The 17,605-nt window shown below is 39.4% G+C and overlaps 1 protein-coding gene across 1 annotated transcript in view; it reads left to right on the plus strand.

The window, feature by feature from the left end:
* Positions 1–17,605, plus strand: part of CRB1 (crumbs cell polarity complex component 1) — a 282,876-nt gene that overhangs the window by 82,309 nt on the left and 182,962 nt on the right. Inside the window, 1 exon segment of the mRNA XM_049858461.1 lies at positions 4,989–5,570. Coding sequence (XP_049714418.1) covers positions 4,989–5,570 — 582 coding nt within the window.

Genomic DNA, 17,605 nt, shown 5'->3' on the forward strand with positions numbered 1-17,605 from the left:
TCTTTCGTGGTTATGAGAGGGGGAGGGAGGGAGTGTGGGAGAGGGGCACACACTAATTAGATAGTACAAAAAAATAAATAAAATTAGATAGTAGATAAGAACTATTTTAGGTGAAGGGAAAGACTGCACAAAATACAGGGGAGGTCAGCACAACTGGACTAAACCAAGAGTAAAGAAGTTTCCTGAATAAACTGAATGCTTTGAAGGCCAGCATAGCAGGGGCAGGTGTGTGGGGAACACGGTTTCAGGGGACATCTAAGTCAATTGGCATAATAAAATCTATTAAGAAAACATTCTGCATCCCACTTTGAAGAGTGGCGGCTGGGGTCTTAAACACTAGCAAGCAGCCATCTAAGATGTATCAATTGGTCTCAACCCACCCGGATCAAAGGAGAGCAAAGAACACCAAGGACACAAGGCGATTATGAGCCCAAGAGACAGAAAGGGCCACATGAACCAGCGACTACATCATCCTGAGACCAGAAGAACCAGATGATGCCCGACTACAACCGATGACAGCCCTGACAGGGAACACAATAGAGAACCCCTGAGGGAGCAGGAGAGCAGTGGGACGCAGACCCCAAATTCCTGTAAAAAGACCAGACTTAATGGTCTGAGACTAGAAGGACCCCAGTGGTCATGGCCCCCAGACCTTCTGTTGGCCCAGGACAGGAACTATTCCAGAAGCCAACTCTTCAGGCATGGATTGGACTGGACAATGGGTTGGAGAGGGATGCTGGTGAGGAGTGAGCTTCTTGGATCAGGTGGACACTTGAGACTATGTTGGCATCTCCTACCTGGAGGAGAGATGAGAGGGTGGAGGGGGTTAGAAGCTGGCAAAATGGACACGAAAAGAGAGAGTGGAGAGAGAGAGCGGGCTGTCTAATTAGGGTGAGAGTAATTGAGAGTGTGTAGCAATTTTTTTTTAGCAAGGTATATATGGGTTTTTGTGTGAGAGACTGACTTGATTTTTTAAACTTTCTCTTAAAGCACAATAAAAATTACTAAAAAAAAATTGCAGGAAACAGTAAAGCATGCTTAGAGGGAAATGTTTGGTCTCAAATTTATAAATTAGAAAGAAACACTAGCAACTAAGTTTTTTTTTGAGTAAAATTAAGGAAATAAAAAGTAAAAACAGAAATCTATGAAAGAAAACACAAGTATTACAGAGAAATTCTACAAAGCTTCTTCTTTGAAAAGACTGATACAATTGATAACACACAGGCAAGGCTGATGAGGAATAACTGAGTGAGGGGGCACAAATAAAAGTTTCATTTTCTCCACATTCTTGTCAACACTTGGTGTGGTCGATTTTGGCATTTTAGCCATTCTAGTGGACTCGACAGCACTGGGTTTAGTGGATGTGTAATGACAGCTGTGTTTTTCATTTCTGTTTCCCTAATGACAAATGCTGTTGAGCACTTTCAATGTGCTTATTTGCCATTTCTTTTCTGTCTTTAACTGGATCTTGGAAGGGAGCTAAAGTAAATGTGTGTGAAGACCACCAGGGTTAAGTAGGAAGTTCTGCCCACTCTTTTGGCTTCATCTTTCTCCACACTGCTGTACATATCCTAACATCTAGGATGATTCAGTGAAAATAGACTTTGGAATCAGACCTGAGGCTCAAATACCATCCTGGTATGACCACAGGCAAATGACTTGGCCCTTATAAGCCTTAGTTTTCCAGCTGTAAAATGCAAATGAAAAAATAATTTTACATAATCGTTGCTAGAATTGTACTTAAAAATTGCACTAGAAGGACCTTGGATATAAAAGCTAATGTCCTTCACTCCCTTTCCACACTAATGCTTCAATTCATGGCTCAAATAATGATGTTTGGCTTTTAAAGGAAAGAAAGACCATCACTACCACCACTAACAACAACAGTAACAAAAAACACAGAAATTCAGAACATACCCTAGGAGTGGGTGACGGCATTTGCATTATTTGATTGTAATTTATCAGCTTGGACATTAGAACTTAAATGCCACTGTATGTTTGAACTGTAAACATCTCTTCATGTTTTCCTTCTCGTACCCTGTCCCACACTTTTTATGACTCACAGAGAATGACAATACCTCTCCTGCTTCTATAATTTCTTCTTCTGATAATACCTTTTCTTCATTTGAATTAATTTTTAGAGATGTCTACAGTATCTCTTCTTCAGTGAGGCGTCCCCATCCCCTATGCTCCTACAGCATCCTTGCATATTTCTGTTATGAGATTTTTTTTTTCCTTCTTTCAATAGGTATGTGTTGAGCAGCTGCTTTGTGGCAGGCACTGTTCTAGGCCAGGAACTACAGGGAGACGAGCCCCCACCCTTCTTCCATGATACTAACATTCTAAGAAGACAGAAAATAGACAAAGAAAATGTACACGCAAAGAAAGAATTTCAGATAGTAAAAAAAAAAAAAAGAAAAGAAAAGTTACATAGAAAACAAAATAGTAAGGGTTTAGAATAGGAGTTAACATACCAGAAATTTTCTTTCAGGAAGTGTTGAGGTGAAATCTGGTGGTGCAACAGCTAAGCACTCAGCTGCTAACTGAAAAGTCACAGGTTTGAACCCACCCACGGCTCTGTGGGAGAAAAGATCTGACGATCTGCTGCCATAAGGATCTGCTCCCTAGGAAACCCTATGGGGCAGTTCACCGAGTCACTCACGATGAGTCAGGATTAACTCAATGAACAGTACACAGCAGGGGTATTTCTATAAATGTCTGTCACCTTATCCTAACAGGTCCCTACTCTGGATTCAAGCTCTGATAGTAGAAACTTGTTTTGTTTTCCTTTGCTCTCCAGCTCTTAACATGTGTTTTACACACAGGAAGTGCTCAATAAATATTTATTTAATAATTAAAGAGTGGCATTTTATATGTAAACCAAACCCGTTGCCAGTGAGTCGATTCCGACTCATAGCGACACTATAGGACAGAGTAGAACTGCCCCATAGGGTTTCCTAGGGAGCAGCTGGTGGACTCAAACAGCTGGTCTTTTGGTTAGCAGCGGAACTTTTAACCACTTTGCCACCAGGGCCCTTTATATGTAAACTATCTGAAAAAAAATCTGAAGGAAAAGGATGCATTAACTATTTTCCCATAGGCAATAGAAAAGGTGTGCTTTCAGACCAGCCCTCCTGGTAATGCATAAGCATGTATTGACTTTCTACATGGCAGGTACTCAAAGAAAATTGTTGGCTGCCAAATAGACTCCAGAGAGGATAATTGTGACATTATTCTCCCTCCTGTATGATGAACCAGTCAGTCATTTCTTGTCAGTATCTTCTCATCACACTATTGATTGCCATGCCATTTTAAGAGAGGAGAAAGATGCGTCGTTACATGTTTCTCAAAGTTTTCATGTTACTTTCTTTTGCCAGTTGCTGATTTGCGTCTCATGTCTTAAGAGCAAACTCTCCATTTAGCAAACTTTCTCACTATGAGTCTGTACCATTACCCACTATTATGTTTGTGAGCAATGGTGTTAGAAAGCAAGTAACAATATGGGGCTGATGCTAGATGAATCTGCATGCTAAGGGCAGCATTTTGTGCACTGATATAATTGAGTTGCCAAATCATAAAGCTTCTCAATGTACAAGATTCAGACAACAACAATGCTGTAATTACAATGTGTATATTTGGAACAACTTTCAAGGGTTCAAGAAATTTGAAAAATATTATTGAATTATTGATTTCCTGCATATTATTATTCTAAATAGAATTTCAAAAATGAAGAAAACTAGGGACATGGGGGAAGGATTGTTCCAGGAGAGTAGTGGACCACGACTGCCACAGCCTCCACTGGACTGAGTCTGGTATGGCTGGATGACGCCCGGCTGCCACTGCCTACTGCTCTGATGGGGATCACAGTGGAGGGTCCTGGATGGAGCTAGAGAAAAATGTAGAACAAAATTCTAACACACAAAAAAGACCTGACTTACTGGTCTGACAGAGACTGCAAAAAACCCGAGATTATGGGCCCTGGACACTCTTTCAGCTCAGTAATGAAGTCTCCCTTTGGGGTTCGCCCTTCAGCTGAGAATTGGACTGGCCCATAAGACAAAATGAGACTAAAGGGGTACACTAGCCCAGGGGCAAAGACTAGAAGGCAAGAGGGGACAGGAAAGCTGGCAACAGGGAACCCAAGGTCAAGAAGGGGGAGTGATGACATGTCTTGGGGCTGGTAACCAATGTCACAAAACAATATGTGTACTAATTGTTTAACGAGAAGCTAGTGTGTTCTATAAACCTTCATCTAAAGTACAATAATTACAATAAAGTGAATACAATAAAGAAAAAATGTATTCTTAGAACAGACATGCTTCAGAGCAATGGAAGCTCACAATATTTACATCTATTTCCTCACAGTAGGACTTTATTTGTTATCTGTAAGTTGAGGTAATAATATTATTTTGCCGCGAGGATTAAAAACAATATATGTAAAATGCCTGCCATGCTTGGTGCAGAAAAATAGACCTTCAGTCAATAGTAGGTATCGTCTAGTTTTTTTATTTTTCTAAGTTTTTCTTTTTAGAACATAAAATGATAAGTGTTGCTAAACCTACCATATACCAAATTATAGGCTGAATTTAAATATTTTTCATTTAGACAACATATTCAAGACAATTTAGTAACTCATCTCCAAGCATTTCCTCAAGCCCCCATGACAAGATGCGAAACACAAAACTCTGAGTATAAAGGATCCTTAAACAGCTGCTTCAATTCACTCCATTGCTTAATGCATAAATACCTGAGAAAAGGAATATGGAGAAAAAGAAAGGAACTTGAACAATCGGTTTTTGCTTGTTCTTAGCAGCTCTGTCAAAAGGTTTGAAGAATGAAGAGTTAGAACTTATCCATAGAATGTAGCCAGCTATGTATTTGATCAAAGAGTTAATTTCAGCTGGCATGAGGGGTGGGCAGAATGAAGCTCTATAATTTTATGCTCAGCTATGTGTAAACTTAATCTTAATATTTTTATTTTCTTGTAGATTCCTTTTGCAATAAAAATGACACCAGGTGCCTCTCAATTTCTTGCCCAAACAGTTCTACATGTGCTGATTTTTCAAAAGACAACAATTGCCATTGTTCGGACACAGCCAGCAATTTGGACAAAGACTGTGACAACCTAGAAGATCCTTGCTTCTCTAAACCCTGTCAGCAAAATGCCTCCTGTGTGAACGCCGTAGGAGAAAGGGGCTTTCTGTGCAAATGCCCTCCTGGCTATAGTGGGGTGACCTGTGAAACTGCCAATGGTGCCTGTGGCACAAACTTCTGCCAACACGGAGGTATTTGCCATCACGATCCTGTTCACCCCGTCTGCATCTGTCCTTCTGGGTATGCCGGAAGCTTCTGTGAGATGGATCATGATGAGTGTGCTTCCAGCCCTTGCCACAATGGGGCCGTGTGCCAGGATGGAATCAATGGCTATTCCTGCTTCTGTGTCCCTGGTTATCAAGGCAGCCACTGTGACTTGGAAGTGAATGAATGTGTTTCAAATCCCTGCAAGAACGAGGCTGTGTGCCTCAATGAGATAGGAAGATACACTTGTGTCTGTCCCCAGGATTATACTGGTAAGTGTTAACGTCTCAATTCTTAGTGATGCAGTTTTCTCTTTCTTTAACGTGGCAGCAGCAGAGGTGATGTTTTATGTCCCATTCAATTGTTTATGAAAATAACCAAGTTCTTGACAGGAATTAATCACTAGATAGAAAGCTTCCAAAACTACTAAAAATTTACTAAAATTTCAGTGTTTGTCTACTGTTGCTGTTTTAAAGAGAGCTCTATATGATTTAAAACTTGGATCCAGTCTAGAACGGGTGGGGCTGATGAACCAATTGCTGTGCAGTACACTCTGACATATGGTGACCCCATGGATATTAGAGTAAAACTGTGGCTGATTTTCAGAAGTAAATCACCAAGCCTTTTTTACAAGATACCTCTGAGAGAACTCAAACCTTCAATTTTTCAGTTAGTAGCAGAGCACATTGACTGTTTATACCACTCAGGGTCCAGACTAAGACAGGCTAGAAAGAAGGACCTGGGGATCTACTCCTGAAAAAAAATTAGCCAGTGAAAACCTTAGGATAGCACCAAAACACTGTCCGATATAGTGCTGGAAGATGAGTCCACTCAAAATATGCCTGGGGAAAAGCTGCCTCCTCAAAGTAGAGTCAACCTTAATAATGTGGATGGAGTCAAGCTTTCAGGACCTTCTTTTGCTGATGTGGCACGACTCGAAAGGAGAAGAAACGGCTGCAAACATCCATTAATAATCGGAATGTGGAATGTATGAACTACGAATTCAGGAAAATTGGAAGTTGTCAGAAGTTGCTCTTGAATGTACAGTAGCTAAAGTGAAAGGAAGAAATGATGAAGCAGAAGAGCTGAACAGAAGATTTCAAAAGGCAGCTCTAAGAAGACAAAGTAAAGTATTATAATTAAACCAAAAGGGAAGGACACACTCAACATTTTTCAAGCTGGAAAAACTGAAGAAAAAATTCGAGGCTCAAGTTCCAATACTGAAGGATTCTTCAGGGAAAGTATTAAATGACAAACGAAGCATCAAAAGAATATGGAAGAAATACACAAAGCCATTGTACCATTTTGAGAAGTAGTATATGATCAAGAACTAATGGTATTTTGGGATAAAACCCAAGCTGCGCTGAAGACATTGGCGAAAAGCAAGGATCCAGGAATTGATGGAATTCCAATTGAGATGCTTCAACAAATGCACTCAGCGCTGAAAGTGCTCACTCGTCTATGTCAAGAAATTTGGCCAACTAACTGGAAAAGATCCATGTTCATGCCTATTGCAGAGAAGGGTTGATCCAACAGAATGTGGAAATTATTGAACAATGTCATTAGTATCACATGCATATAAAGTTTTGCCAAAGATCATTCAAAAATTGTTGCAGTGGTGCATTGACAGGGAACTGAGAAATTCAAGCTGTATTCAGAAGAGGATGTGAAACAAGGGATATCATTACTGATGTCAGATGGATCTTGGCTAAAAGCAGAGAATACCAGAAAGATTTTTTAACCTGTGTTTTATTGACTATGCAAAAGCATTTGACTGTGTGAATCATAACAAATTATGAATAACGTTGTAAAGAATGGGAATTCCAGAACCCTTAATTTTATACATGCAGAACCTGGTACCTATATGTTTTTGTCTCCCCCAATCAGGGTGCTAGTTCATAGAGAAGACAGAAGTTATGTCTTACATTTATTCTTTATCTGTATGTTTTGATTGTCTATTATGCACAGTGTTTGTGAATAATGATTGCTTAATAATCTGTTACTGAATTGTTTGAATTCTCTAAATTCTTTCATATATTTATTGGCATACTTCCTAAGAATGAAACTGAGGTAAATAGGTATTAGACCAGGGTTTACCTTCTCTGTTACTTCATGACTGATGGCAGAATGTTTGTGTCAAGTGGAAAATTATTTTATTGAGTGTCTTTTCATTACCAAGACTGTGCTAAAAGTTATGGGGAATACTGAAGGAGTTTACAAAACAGTAGCTACCATAAGAAAAGCTTCTTATTTTTATACCGTATTATCAGGTATATTCTTCTTTAATTAAATTGAGTTATGGCAACTGAATGTCAAAAATATTTACTTTTGAATTTAAAGAAAGGATTTTTTGTGTATGTGTGTGTATGTGTGATGATTGTTTGGGATTGTTTTTATTTAGTCACATTTGAAAATCACTATAGTTCATGAGGCGCCCTGGTGGTGCAGTGGTTAAGAGCTTGGCTGCTAACCAAAAGGTTAGCAGTTTGAGCCCACCAGTTGCTCCTTGGAAACCCTATAGGGCAGTTCTGCTCTGTCCTGTAGGTTCGCTATGAGTTGGAATTGACTTGATGGCAACAGGTTTGGGTTTTTTTTTTGGTTGTATAGTTCATGAAGGTAGTATTTTCTATGTCCTGTTACTAGTACAATGTTGTGCCTGGTGACCAAAAGAATCAACATGAGACCAAATTAATGTTTCAGCCATTTAACTTATAGTATTCAGGAAGATTCTTATAAGTGCAAGAGCACAGCTTGAAAAATGATTTTGACAAATCTAAGTGTGTTTTTCTTTTTATGTTTTAATTTAATTAGATTGTAATGAATCCTTTCAGTGGTCTAAATTCAGGCAGAAAAGATGCCGAGGGTGAATTCCAAATGTGAAATGTAGTGAAATTTCCTCATAAGGCACTTCACTACACAATGAATTCATTTATACTGTGAATCATGTCATATTGCCGCTAGTTCCAATTAAAGTGTGTGCCCTTTTCTCAATATATCACTCAAAGCTCACAGTGAAGATCCATTCCTTGCCAAACCCTGATATAATGGCATTGTTCCCTATTGCACTAGATTCTTCCCTTGCTTTCTAAAGAATTAGCTAAAATTCATCATTTTAACTTTTCAGGTTTTATATATATATGTATGTATCTTGCAAACAATTTAAATGAGAGACTCATAAGGCAGTAAGAATTAGATTTATTATCTGGTTAGGCTTATTCAGATACAAAAGATGGGATGGTAGCTTGATCACCAGTCTAATAGAAAGATCTGCGTCCTGATAGCATGTCAGAGCTTCTTAACCCTGAATGTACATTAGAAATTACCCAGAAAGATCTGAAACAGAGATGCTTGGACTTCACTTTCAGAGAGTGTGATTTAATTGATGACTCTAATGAGAGCCAGAAGTTAAGTTTATGTGAATTTAATTTGGAAACTTTTCTTACACTATCACCTCATTTAGACACACAAGGAGGCTTGTTTACTTTTCATCCCATGGTTACTAGTGGTTGTGGCAGCTCAGGACGACTAATGAGGAACCCAAAGAAGACCTATAGAACCAGGGGAAAAGCCAAAGTTGAGAAGAAAGAGACCATTAACAGTCAGTATGGATGCGCTGAAGTGCTCAGGCTCAGCCTAGACCTCCCAGTGAATCCTGGAAACTGTATTACAATGACCTTGGCTGCTGTGTGCTACATCCAAATTTCCAGTGATCATAAAGAAACTGGCTTACAGAAAAAAGCCTGTGTTCCTCTGAGCTGCAAAGAAAGAAAATGTAATAAATTTTAAAAGACAGGAAGGTGGGAGGGAGAAGGAGCAGTAGCACATGGAGAAAGGGTCACGCAGCATGAAGTTCTGCTCACTGCACTCGGCTTCGTGAGCTGTGATTCATGAACCACAGAAATGGGCTCAGAGAGAGGCACTGAAGATGCTAGCAAAAATCTGCCTAGTGTAAGCAGAATTTCAATTTAAGTTGAAAGTAAACAGCTGCAAAGTTTTTATTTTTTAATGACGGGAATGTTAGCTCTGAGCATGTGGCTCCTTTTAGTTCAAACTTATGCAATGAATCATTCCAGAATTGAGGACTTCCTTAATACAAGCCAGATCGACTAATGTACATTTTTCATGTTTAAAAAGCCATGCCTGCAATATGAGAAAAAGAAGGCTGCAGGAGGGCAGGAAAAGGCCAACTGGATGTATGATGAAGAGAAACAGTATAGGGAAATATCTTATTTCCTCTATTATGAAGTAAACTTTTGGTATAAAAATAACCTTTGGGGAAATAGGAAAAAAAAAAAAAACTACATTAAATTGACATCAGTTGTAAGATGCATCTCTATTTTAGAAATAGAAATTTATTTAAAAATTTCATTTTATATTCAAGAAAATGGATTAGTAACTTTTTTTTACCCAGTCACAGCAAACATCAGCAAGGAAGAGATCATCCAAAGGCAGATAAAATAGCTGAAACATAAAAAAAATTAAAAGAAGTAGTATAGCTGAGTCTAATAAGTCCATCGGTTTTTGTTATAAGAAGAGAAGAAAAATTGGACAACTCAGTCCAAACTAGGCCTTTGAACCGGTTTATTCTAGTTTGAGCAGCTGCTGAGAATTTGCAGTTCCACCCCAGATACAGTATACTGAATCAGAATCTACATTTTAACAAGTCCCCTCAGGTGATCCTTATGCGTACATAAGAATACAGTACACATAAGAATCACCTGGGGGTCTTGTTAAAACGTAGATTCTGATTCAATATACTGTACCTTATGTATACATACAGTACACTGTATCTTCTCTATAATGTGTTCTTATGTATACATAAGAATCACATGAGGATCTTGTTAAAATGTAGATTCTGATTCAGTAAATTTGGGGTGAAACTGCAAATTCTCAGCAGGGGATTGAACTGGAATGAACTGGTTCAAAGCCCTGATCTGAACAAATACAATCACAGTAAGCGCTGTAATCGCAAATGCATATCATCCATTTAGAACAGCATATATTTAACCAATAAAAGAATAACTAAGCTAACAAAGGTGCTAAGCTATCAGAAAGAAATTTAATGTTTCTTCAACTATTTTGTTGTGAGGCTTTCAAAGACAGAAAACAAATATTTGTGGCTCAATGATTCTTCTCCCAAGAAGAGAAGTTTAATAATCAACTTATTTCCATAGAGCCTCTATGATCGATATTCAGGCATAGTGCTGGTCACTTTAAATGGATCTAGAGATGTGTGATAATTACCCTATCCTTTAAGAGTCTCACAGTTAAGTTTAGAGTTGGAAGGACATGATAAGTGTATATGGCAAGATGCTAACAATATAATGTTGTATAACAAAATCACATAAGAAGAAATAGCTCTCATTGCTCTTAGAATAATGGTTATGGATGCGAGAGGGCAGACAGGTGTTGTAGAATAGTTGTGGTCTACATAGAGTTCAGGTACTCAGGTGATGGCATTCCAAAAGAGGAAACCAACATTATTTGGGGGAATACTTTAGAGGTATTAGTGAAGAGAGTTAAGAGCCCTGGTGGTGCAACAGTTAAGCACTTGGCTGCTAACTGAAAGGTTGACGGTTTGAACCCACCCAGCAGTTCTGTAGAAGAAAGACCTAGTGATCTACTTTCTTAAAGATTACAGACTAGAAAACCCTATGAGGCAGTTGTATTCTGTCACATGTTTGTCACTTTGAGGAAAAAATTAACACCTAACAACAACAATGAAGAGAGTTACATGATAAAAATCAATGTTTTAGGTAGTTGACATTTTAGTTTTCATCCAATCCCAAACCTGTATGAAGATTAAACTAGAAGCAGCACGAAGAATGCATTGAAGAGGGTGACACTATAGCGGAGAGACTAGTTAGAAGGCTATTGCCATAACTCAGGTATGAGTTATGAGGACCTGCAGTGGGAGAATCATGGGTATGAAAGTGAAGAACAGGTGTGAGGGTCATTAGGAAGAAGACTCACTTACCATTTATCAAGGCGAGGATATTTAAAACTTATTTATCCACGGGAACTTAAAATCTTTAATATGAAAAAGGAATACCTGAAATGCTCAACTGCCATTTCTAATTTAATGAAATTATCATGTAGATCAATGGGTCTCAAACTTGAGCATACATCAGACTCACCTGAAGACTTGTGAAGATACAGAATTTCTGATTTAATAGGTCTGAGGTGGGGCCCAAGTATATGCATTTCTCACAAATTCCTAGGTGATGTTGATGCTAAAGTTTCAGGGACCATGCTTTGCCAGCCACTGATGAAGACAATTATGTGGATTTTCATGTGACATTCTTTACTCATTTCAAAAAGTCCATGAGACAAGGTAGAAAACACCAAACTATACTTTTTATAGAGAGCATTTGTTGCTATTAACAGGTTCATCTATATACATGGTATCTAGGAGCCCCTGGGTAGCACAAACAGTTATTATGCTCAGCTGCTAACCAAAAGGTGGAAGATTTAAGCCTACCCAGAGGTGCCTCAGAAGAAAAGCTTAGTAATCTACTTCTAAAAAATCAGCCATTGAAAATCCTGTGGAGCACAGTTCTATTCTCACACAGATGGGATCACCATGAGTTAGAGTCCACTCAGTAGCAACTGGTTTGTTTTGCTATACATGGTATGGATAAAATAAGTGTTTATTGAATTTATTCAGCCATTAATTTATTCAACACATATACAGTAAGCCCCCAGGTTACAAACGTCTGATTTATGGACAACTCATACTTGCCCTTTAATGTTATGTAAATTTGCCCTCACTTTGAAATGGTTGAACCAACCCCTAAAAAAAAGGGGGTTGGTTCAACCGTTTCAAAGTGAGGGCAAATTTACACCCCTACTCACAACAAATTCTTTATACAATCACCTTCACTTGCTGCACATGCAGCTTTTAAATTATTAAACAGGCTTCAAGCCTTTTCTTCAGGGCTTTCAACTGGTTCCTTCCAGTTTAAGCCTCTGCTGAGAATTTGTACTTCTATACCAGATATACTGAATCTGAATCTACATGTAAATAAGACCCCTGGGTGATTTTTATGTATATGTAGAATCACCTGGGGATCTATAAGAATCATCTGGAGATTTTGTTAAAGTGTAGATTTTGATTCAGTATAAGTGGGATAGAAAAGCAAATTCTCAGCAAGGGATCAAACTTGAATGAACTTGTTTGAAGGTCTGTTTTTTTTTCCCCTTTTTTTCAACACTCTCCCTTCTCGACCGTGGGTTCCCTATTACCAGATTTCCTGTCCCCTCCTGCTTTCTAGTCCTTGCCCTGGGCTGGTGTGCCTCTTTAGTGTGGTTTTGTTTTATGGGCTCGTCAAATCTTTGGCTGAAGGGTGAACCTCAGGAGTGCCTTCGTTACTGAGCTAAAAGGGTGCCTGGGGGCTGTACTCTCGGGGTTTCTCCTGTCTCTGTCAGGCCCGTAAGTCTGATCTTTTTTTGTGAGTTAGAATTTTGTTCTACATTTTTCTTCAGCTCTTTCTGGGACCATCTATTGTGATCCCTGTCAGAGCAGTCAGGGGTGGTATCCAGGCACCATCCAGTTGTGGTATTTCCAGTTGTGCTGGACTCAGTCTGGTGGAGGCTGTGGTAGTTGTGGTCCATTAGTGATTTGGACTAATCTGTCCCTTGTGTCTTTGGTTTTCTTCATTCTCCCTTGCTCCTGATGGGGTGAGACCAGTGGAGTATCTTAGATGGCTGCTCACAGGCTTTTAAGACTCCAAACACTACTCACAAAACAGCATGTAGACTATTTTCTTTATAAACTATATTATGCCAGTTGAACTAGATGTTCCCGGAGACCATGGTCCCCGCAGCCCTCAGCCCAGTAATTTGGTCCCTCCAGGAATTTGAATGTGTCTATGAAACTTCCATGATTCTGCTTTGGACAAGTTGTGCTGGCTTCCACAGTACTGTGTACTGTCTTACCCTTCACCAAAGTTGTTGTTAGGTGCCATTGAGTTGATCCCAACTCATAGCAACCCCATCTACAACAGAAGGAAACACTGCCCAGTCCTACGCCATCCCCAAAATCCTTGTTATGCTTGAGCCCATTGTTGTAGCCACTGTGTCAATCTATCTCTTTAAGGGCCTTCCTCCTTTTTGATGAACCTGTACTATACCAAGCATGATAGCCTTCTTCAGGGACTGATGCCTCCTGATAACGTGTCCAAAGTACATGAGACAGTCTCACCACCCTTGCTTCTAAGGAGCATTCTGGTTGTACTCCTTCCAAGACAGATTTGCTCATCCTTTTGGAAGTCCATGGTATACTCAATATTCTTCATCAACACCACAATTCAAAGGCATCAATTCTTCTTCGGTCTTCTTTATTCACTGCCCAGCTTTCTTAGTTATTTAGTGCTGCTTTAATAGAAATACCACAAGTGGATGGCTTTAACAAAGAGAAATTTATTCTCTCACAGTCTAGTAGATTACAAGTCCAAATTCAGGGCATCAGCTCCAAGGGAAGGCTTTCTCTCTCTGTCAGCTCTGGAGGAAAATCTTTGTCAAACTTCCTCTGGTTGAGGAGCTTCTCAGATGCAGGGACCCCATTTCCAAAGGACACGCTCTGCTCCTTGTGCTGCTTTCTTGGTGGTATGAGGTCCCCAACTCTCTGTTTGCTTCCCTTTCCTTTTATCTCCTGAGAGATAAAAGGTGGTGCAGGCCACACCCCAGGGAAATTCCCTTTACCTTGGCTCAGGGAGGTGACCTGAGTAAGGGTGGTGTTACAATCCCACCCTAATCCTCTCAACATAAAATTACAATCACAAAATGGAGGACAACCACACATGGCCTAAACAAGTTGATACACACATTTTTGGGGGGACATAATTTAATCCGTGACAAGGTGTGATTCATACTTAAGGCTGTGGTCTTTGATCTTCATCAGTAAGTGCCCCAAATCCTCTTCACTTTCAGCAAGCAAGGTTGTGTCATCTGCACAACGCAGGTTGTTAATGAGTCTTCCTCCAATCCTGATACTTCGTTCTTCTTCATATAGTACAGCTTCTCAGATTATTTGTTCAGCATACAGATTGAATAGTTATGGTGAAAACAAAACCCTAACGCACACCTTTCCTGACTTCAAACCATGCAGTATCCCCTTGTTCTGTCTGAACAACTGCCTCTTGATCCATGTAAAAGTTCCTTATGAGCACAATTAAGTGTTCTGGAATTCCCGTTCTCCGAAATGTTATCCATAATTTGTTATGATCCACACAGTCGAATGCCTTAATATAGTCAATAAAACACAGGTAAATATCTTTCTGGTATTCTCTACATCCAGCCAAGATCCATCTGACATCAGTGACGATGTCCTTGGTTCCACACCCTCTTCTAAATCTGGCTTGAATTTCCAGGAGTTCCTTGTTGACATACTGCTGCAGCTGCTCCTAAATGGTCTTCAGCAAAATTTTGCTTGCATGTGATACTAATGATATTTTTTGATACTAATGATTTTGATACTAATGATTTTCCCATTTGGTTGGATCACCCTTCTTGGGAATGGGCATAAATATGGATCCCTTCCAGTCAGTTGGCCAGGTAGCTGTCTTCCAAATTTCTTGGCAGATGAGTGAGCACTTTCAGTGCTGTATCCATTTGTTGAAGCATCTCAGTTGGTATTCCGTCAGTTCCCGGAGCCTTGTTTTTTGCTAATGCCTTCAGGGCAACTTGAACTTCTTCCTTCAGTACCATCGGTTCCTGATCATATGCTACCTCCTGAAATGGTTGAACGTCGACCAATTCTTTTTGGTATAGTTACTCTGTGTATTTTTTCCAACTTCTTTGATGCTTCCTGCATCGTTTAATATTTTCTCCATAGATTCCTTCAGTATTGCAACTCGAGGCTTGATTTTTTTCTTCAGTTCTTTCAGCTTGAGAAATGCCGAGCGTGTTCTTCCCCTTTGGTTTTCTATCTCCAGGTCTTTGCACATGTCGTTATAATACTTTACTTTGTCTCCTTGAGCTGAAATCTTCATTTTACATCATTTCTTCCTTTTGATTTAGCTACTCCACTTTCAAGGGCAAGTTTCAGAGTCTCCTCTGACATCCATTTTAGCCTTTTCTTTCTTTCTTTCTTGTCTTTTTAATGATCTCTTGCTTTCTTCATGTATGATGTCCTTGATGTCATTCCACAACTTGTCTGGTCTTTGGTCATTAGTGTTCAATGTGTCAAATCTATTCTTGAGGTGGTCTGTAAATTCAGGTGGGAAGTACTCAAGTTTGTACTTTGACTCCCGTGGGCTTATTCTAATTTTCTTCAGTTTCAACTTGAACTTGCCTATCAGCAATTGATTGTCTGTTCTGCGGTTGGCCCCTAGCCCTGTTCTGACTGATAATATTGAGCTTTTCCATCATCTCTTTCCACAGATGGAGTCAATTTGATTCCTGTGTATTCCATCTGGTGAGGTCCATGTGCATAGTCACAATTTATGTTGCTGAAAAAGGTATTCGCAATGAAGAAATCATTTGTCTTGCAAAATTCTATCATGCGATCTCTGGCATCATTTCTATCACCAATGCCATATTTTCCAACTACTGATCCTTTTTCTTTGTTTCCAATTTTCACATTCCAATCACCAGTAATTATCAATGCACCCTTTTTAGACAGCAGAAGTTGGTAAGTTTGGCCTTGGTTGTTGGTGCGTAAGTTTGAATAATAGTCATATTAACTGGTCTTCCTTGTAGGCATATGGATATTATTCTATCACTGACAGCTTTGTAATTCAGGATAGATCTTGAAATGTTCTTTTTGATGATAAATGCAATGCCATTCATTCCTCTTCAAGCTGTCATTCCTGACACAGTGGACCATATGATTGTCTGATTCAAAATGGCCAATATCAGTCCATTTCAGCTCACCAGTGCCTAGGATATTGATGTTTATGTGTTCCATTTCATTTCTGATGATTCCCAATTTTCCTAGATTCGTACTTTGTACATTCCACATTCCAATTATTAATGGATGCTTGCAGCTATTTCTTCTCATTCGAGTCATGCCACATCAGCAAATGAAGGCCCTGAAAGCTTGACTCCAAAGCTGCCACTTACCTACTGTCTGTTGAGTGTTTTTCAATCCCACCTCTTCCCTCCCTCGTAACCATCAAATGTTGTTTCTTTTTGTGTGTAAACCTTTTCATGAGTTTTTATAGTAGTGGTCTCATACAATATTTGTCCTTTTGTGATTGACTTATTTCACTCAGCATAATACCTTCCAGATTCATCCACGTTGTGAGATGCTTTGCAGATTCATCATTGTACCTTTTCTTTACATAGTATTCCATTGTGTGTATGCTCCATAGTTTGAAGTTGTCACAGATTTCATTTTACTGGGATCCACAACCAACACCAATTGAAGCAGCAGTCAAGAAGTCAAATGATGCATTGCATTGGGCAAATCTGCTGCAAAAGACCTCTTTAAAGTGTTGAAAAGCAAATATGTCACTTTGAAGACTAAAGAGCACCTAACCCAAGCCATGGTATTTTCAATTGCCTCCTATGCATGTGAAAGCTGAGCAATGAAAAAAGAAGACCAAAGAATTGATGCCTTTGAATTGTGGTATGGAGAAGAATATTGAATATACCATGGACTGCCAAAAGAGTGAACAAATCTGTCTTGGAAGAAGTACAACCAGAATGCCCCTTAGAAGCAAGGGTGGCGAGACTACGTCTCACGTAATTTGAACATGTTGTCAGGAGGGATCAGCCCCTAGAGAGACACCATGCTTGGTAAAGTAGAGGGTCATCGAAAAAGAAGAAGACTCTCAATGAGATAGATTTACACAGTGGCTACAACAAGGGGCTTAAGCATAACATCGATTGTGAGGATGGTGGGGGACAGGGCAGTGTTTCATTCCATTGTACATAGGGTCACCATGAGTTGGAACCAACTGGATGGCACCTAACAACAACAACAACACCATGGTTTGTTTATCCATTCATCTGTTGATGGGCATCTAGGTTGTTCTCATCTTTTTACTATTGTGAACAATGCTGCAATGAACATGGGTGTGCATATGTCCATTCGTGTGACAACTCTTACTTCTCTAGGATATATTGCTAGGAGTGGGATTGCTGGATCATATGGTATTTCTATTTCTAGCTTTTTAAGGAAGTGCCATATCATTTTCCAAAATGGTTGTACCATTTTACATTCCCACCAGCAGTGTATAAGAGTTTCAATCTCCCCAAGCCTCTCCAGCATTTGTTATTTTCTTTTTTGTTTTGATTTGTACCAGTAATGTCAGGGTGAGATGGTATCCCATTATGGTTTTAATTTGGATTTCTCTAGTGG

The sequence above is a fragment of the Elephas maximus genome, chromosome 18, assembly GCF_024166365.1.
Source record: "Elephas maximus indicus isolate mEleMax1 chromosome 18, mEleMax1 primary haplotype, whole genome shotgun sequence".
NCBI classification, from domain to species: Eukaryota; Metazoa; Chordata; class Mammalia; order Proboscidea; family Elephantidae; genus Elephas; species Elephas maximus.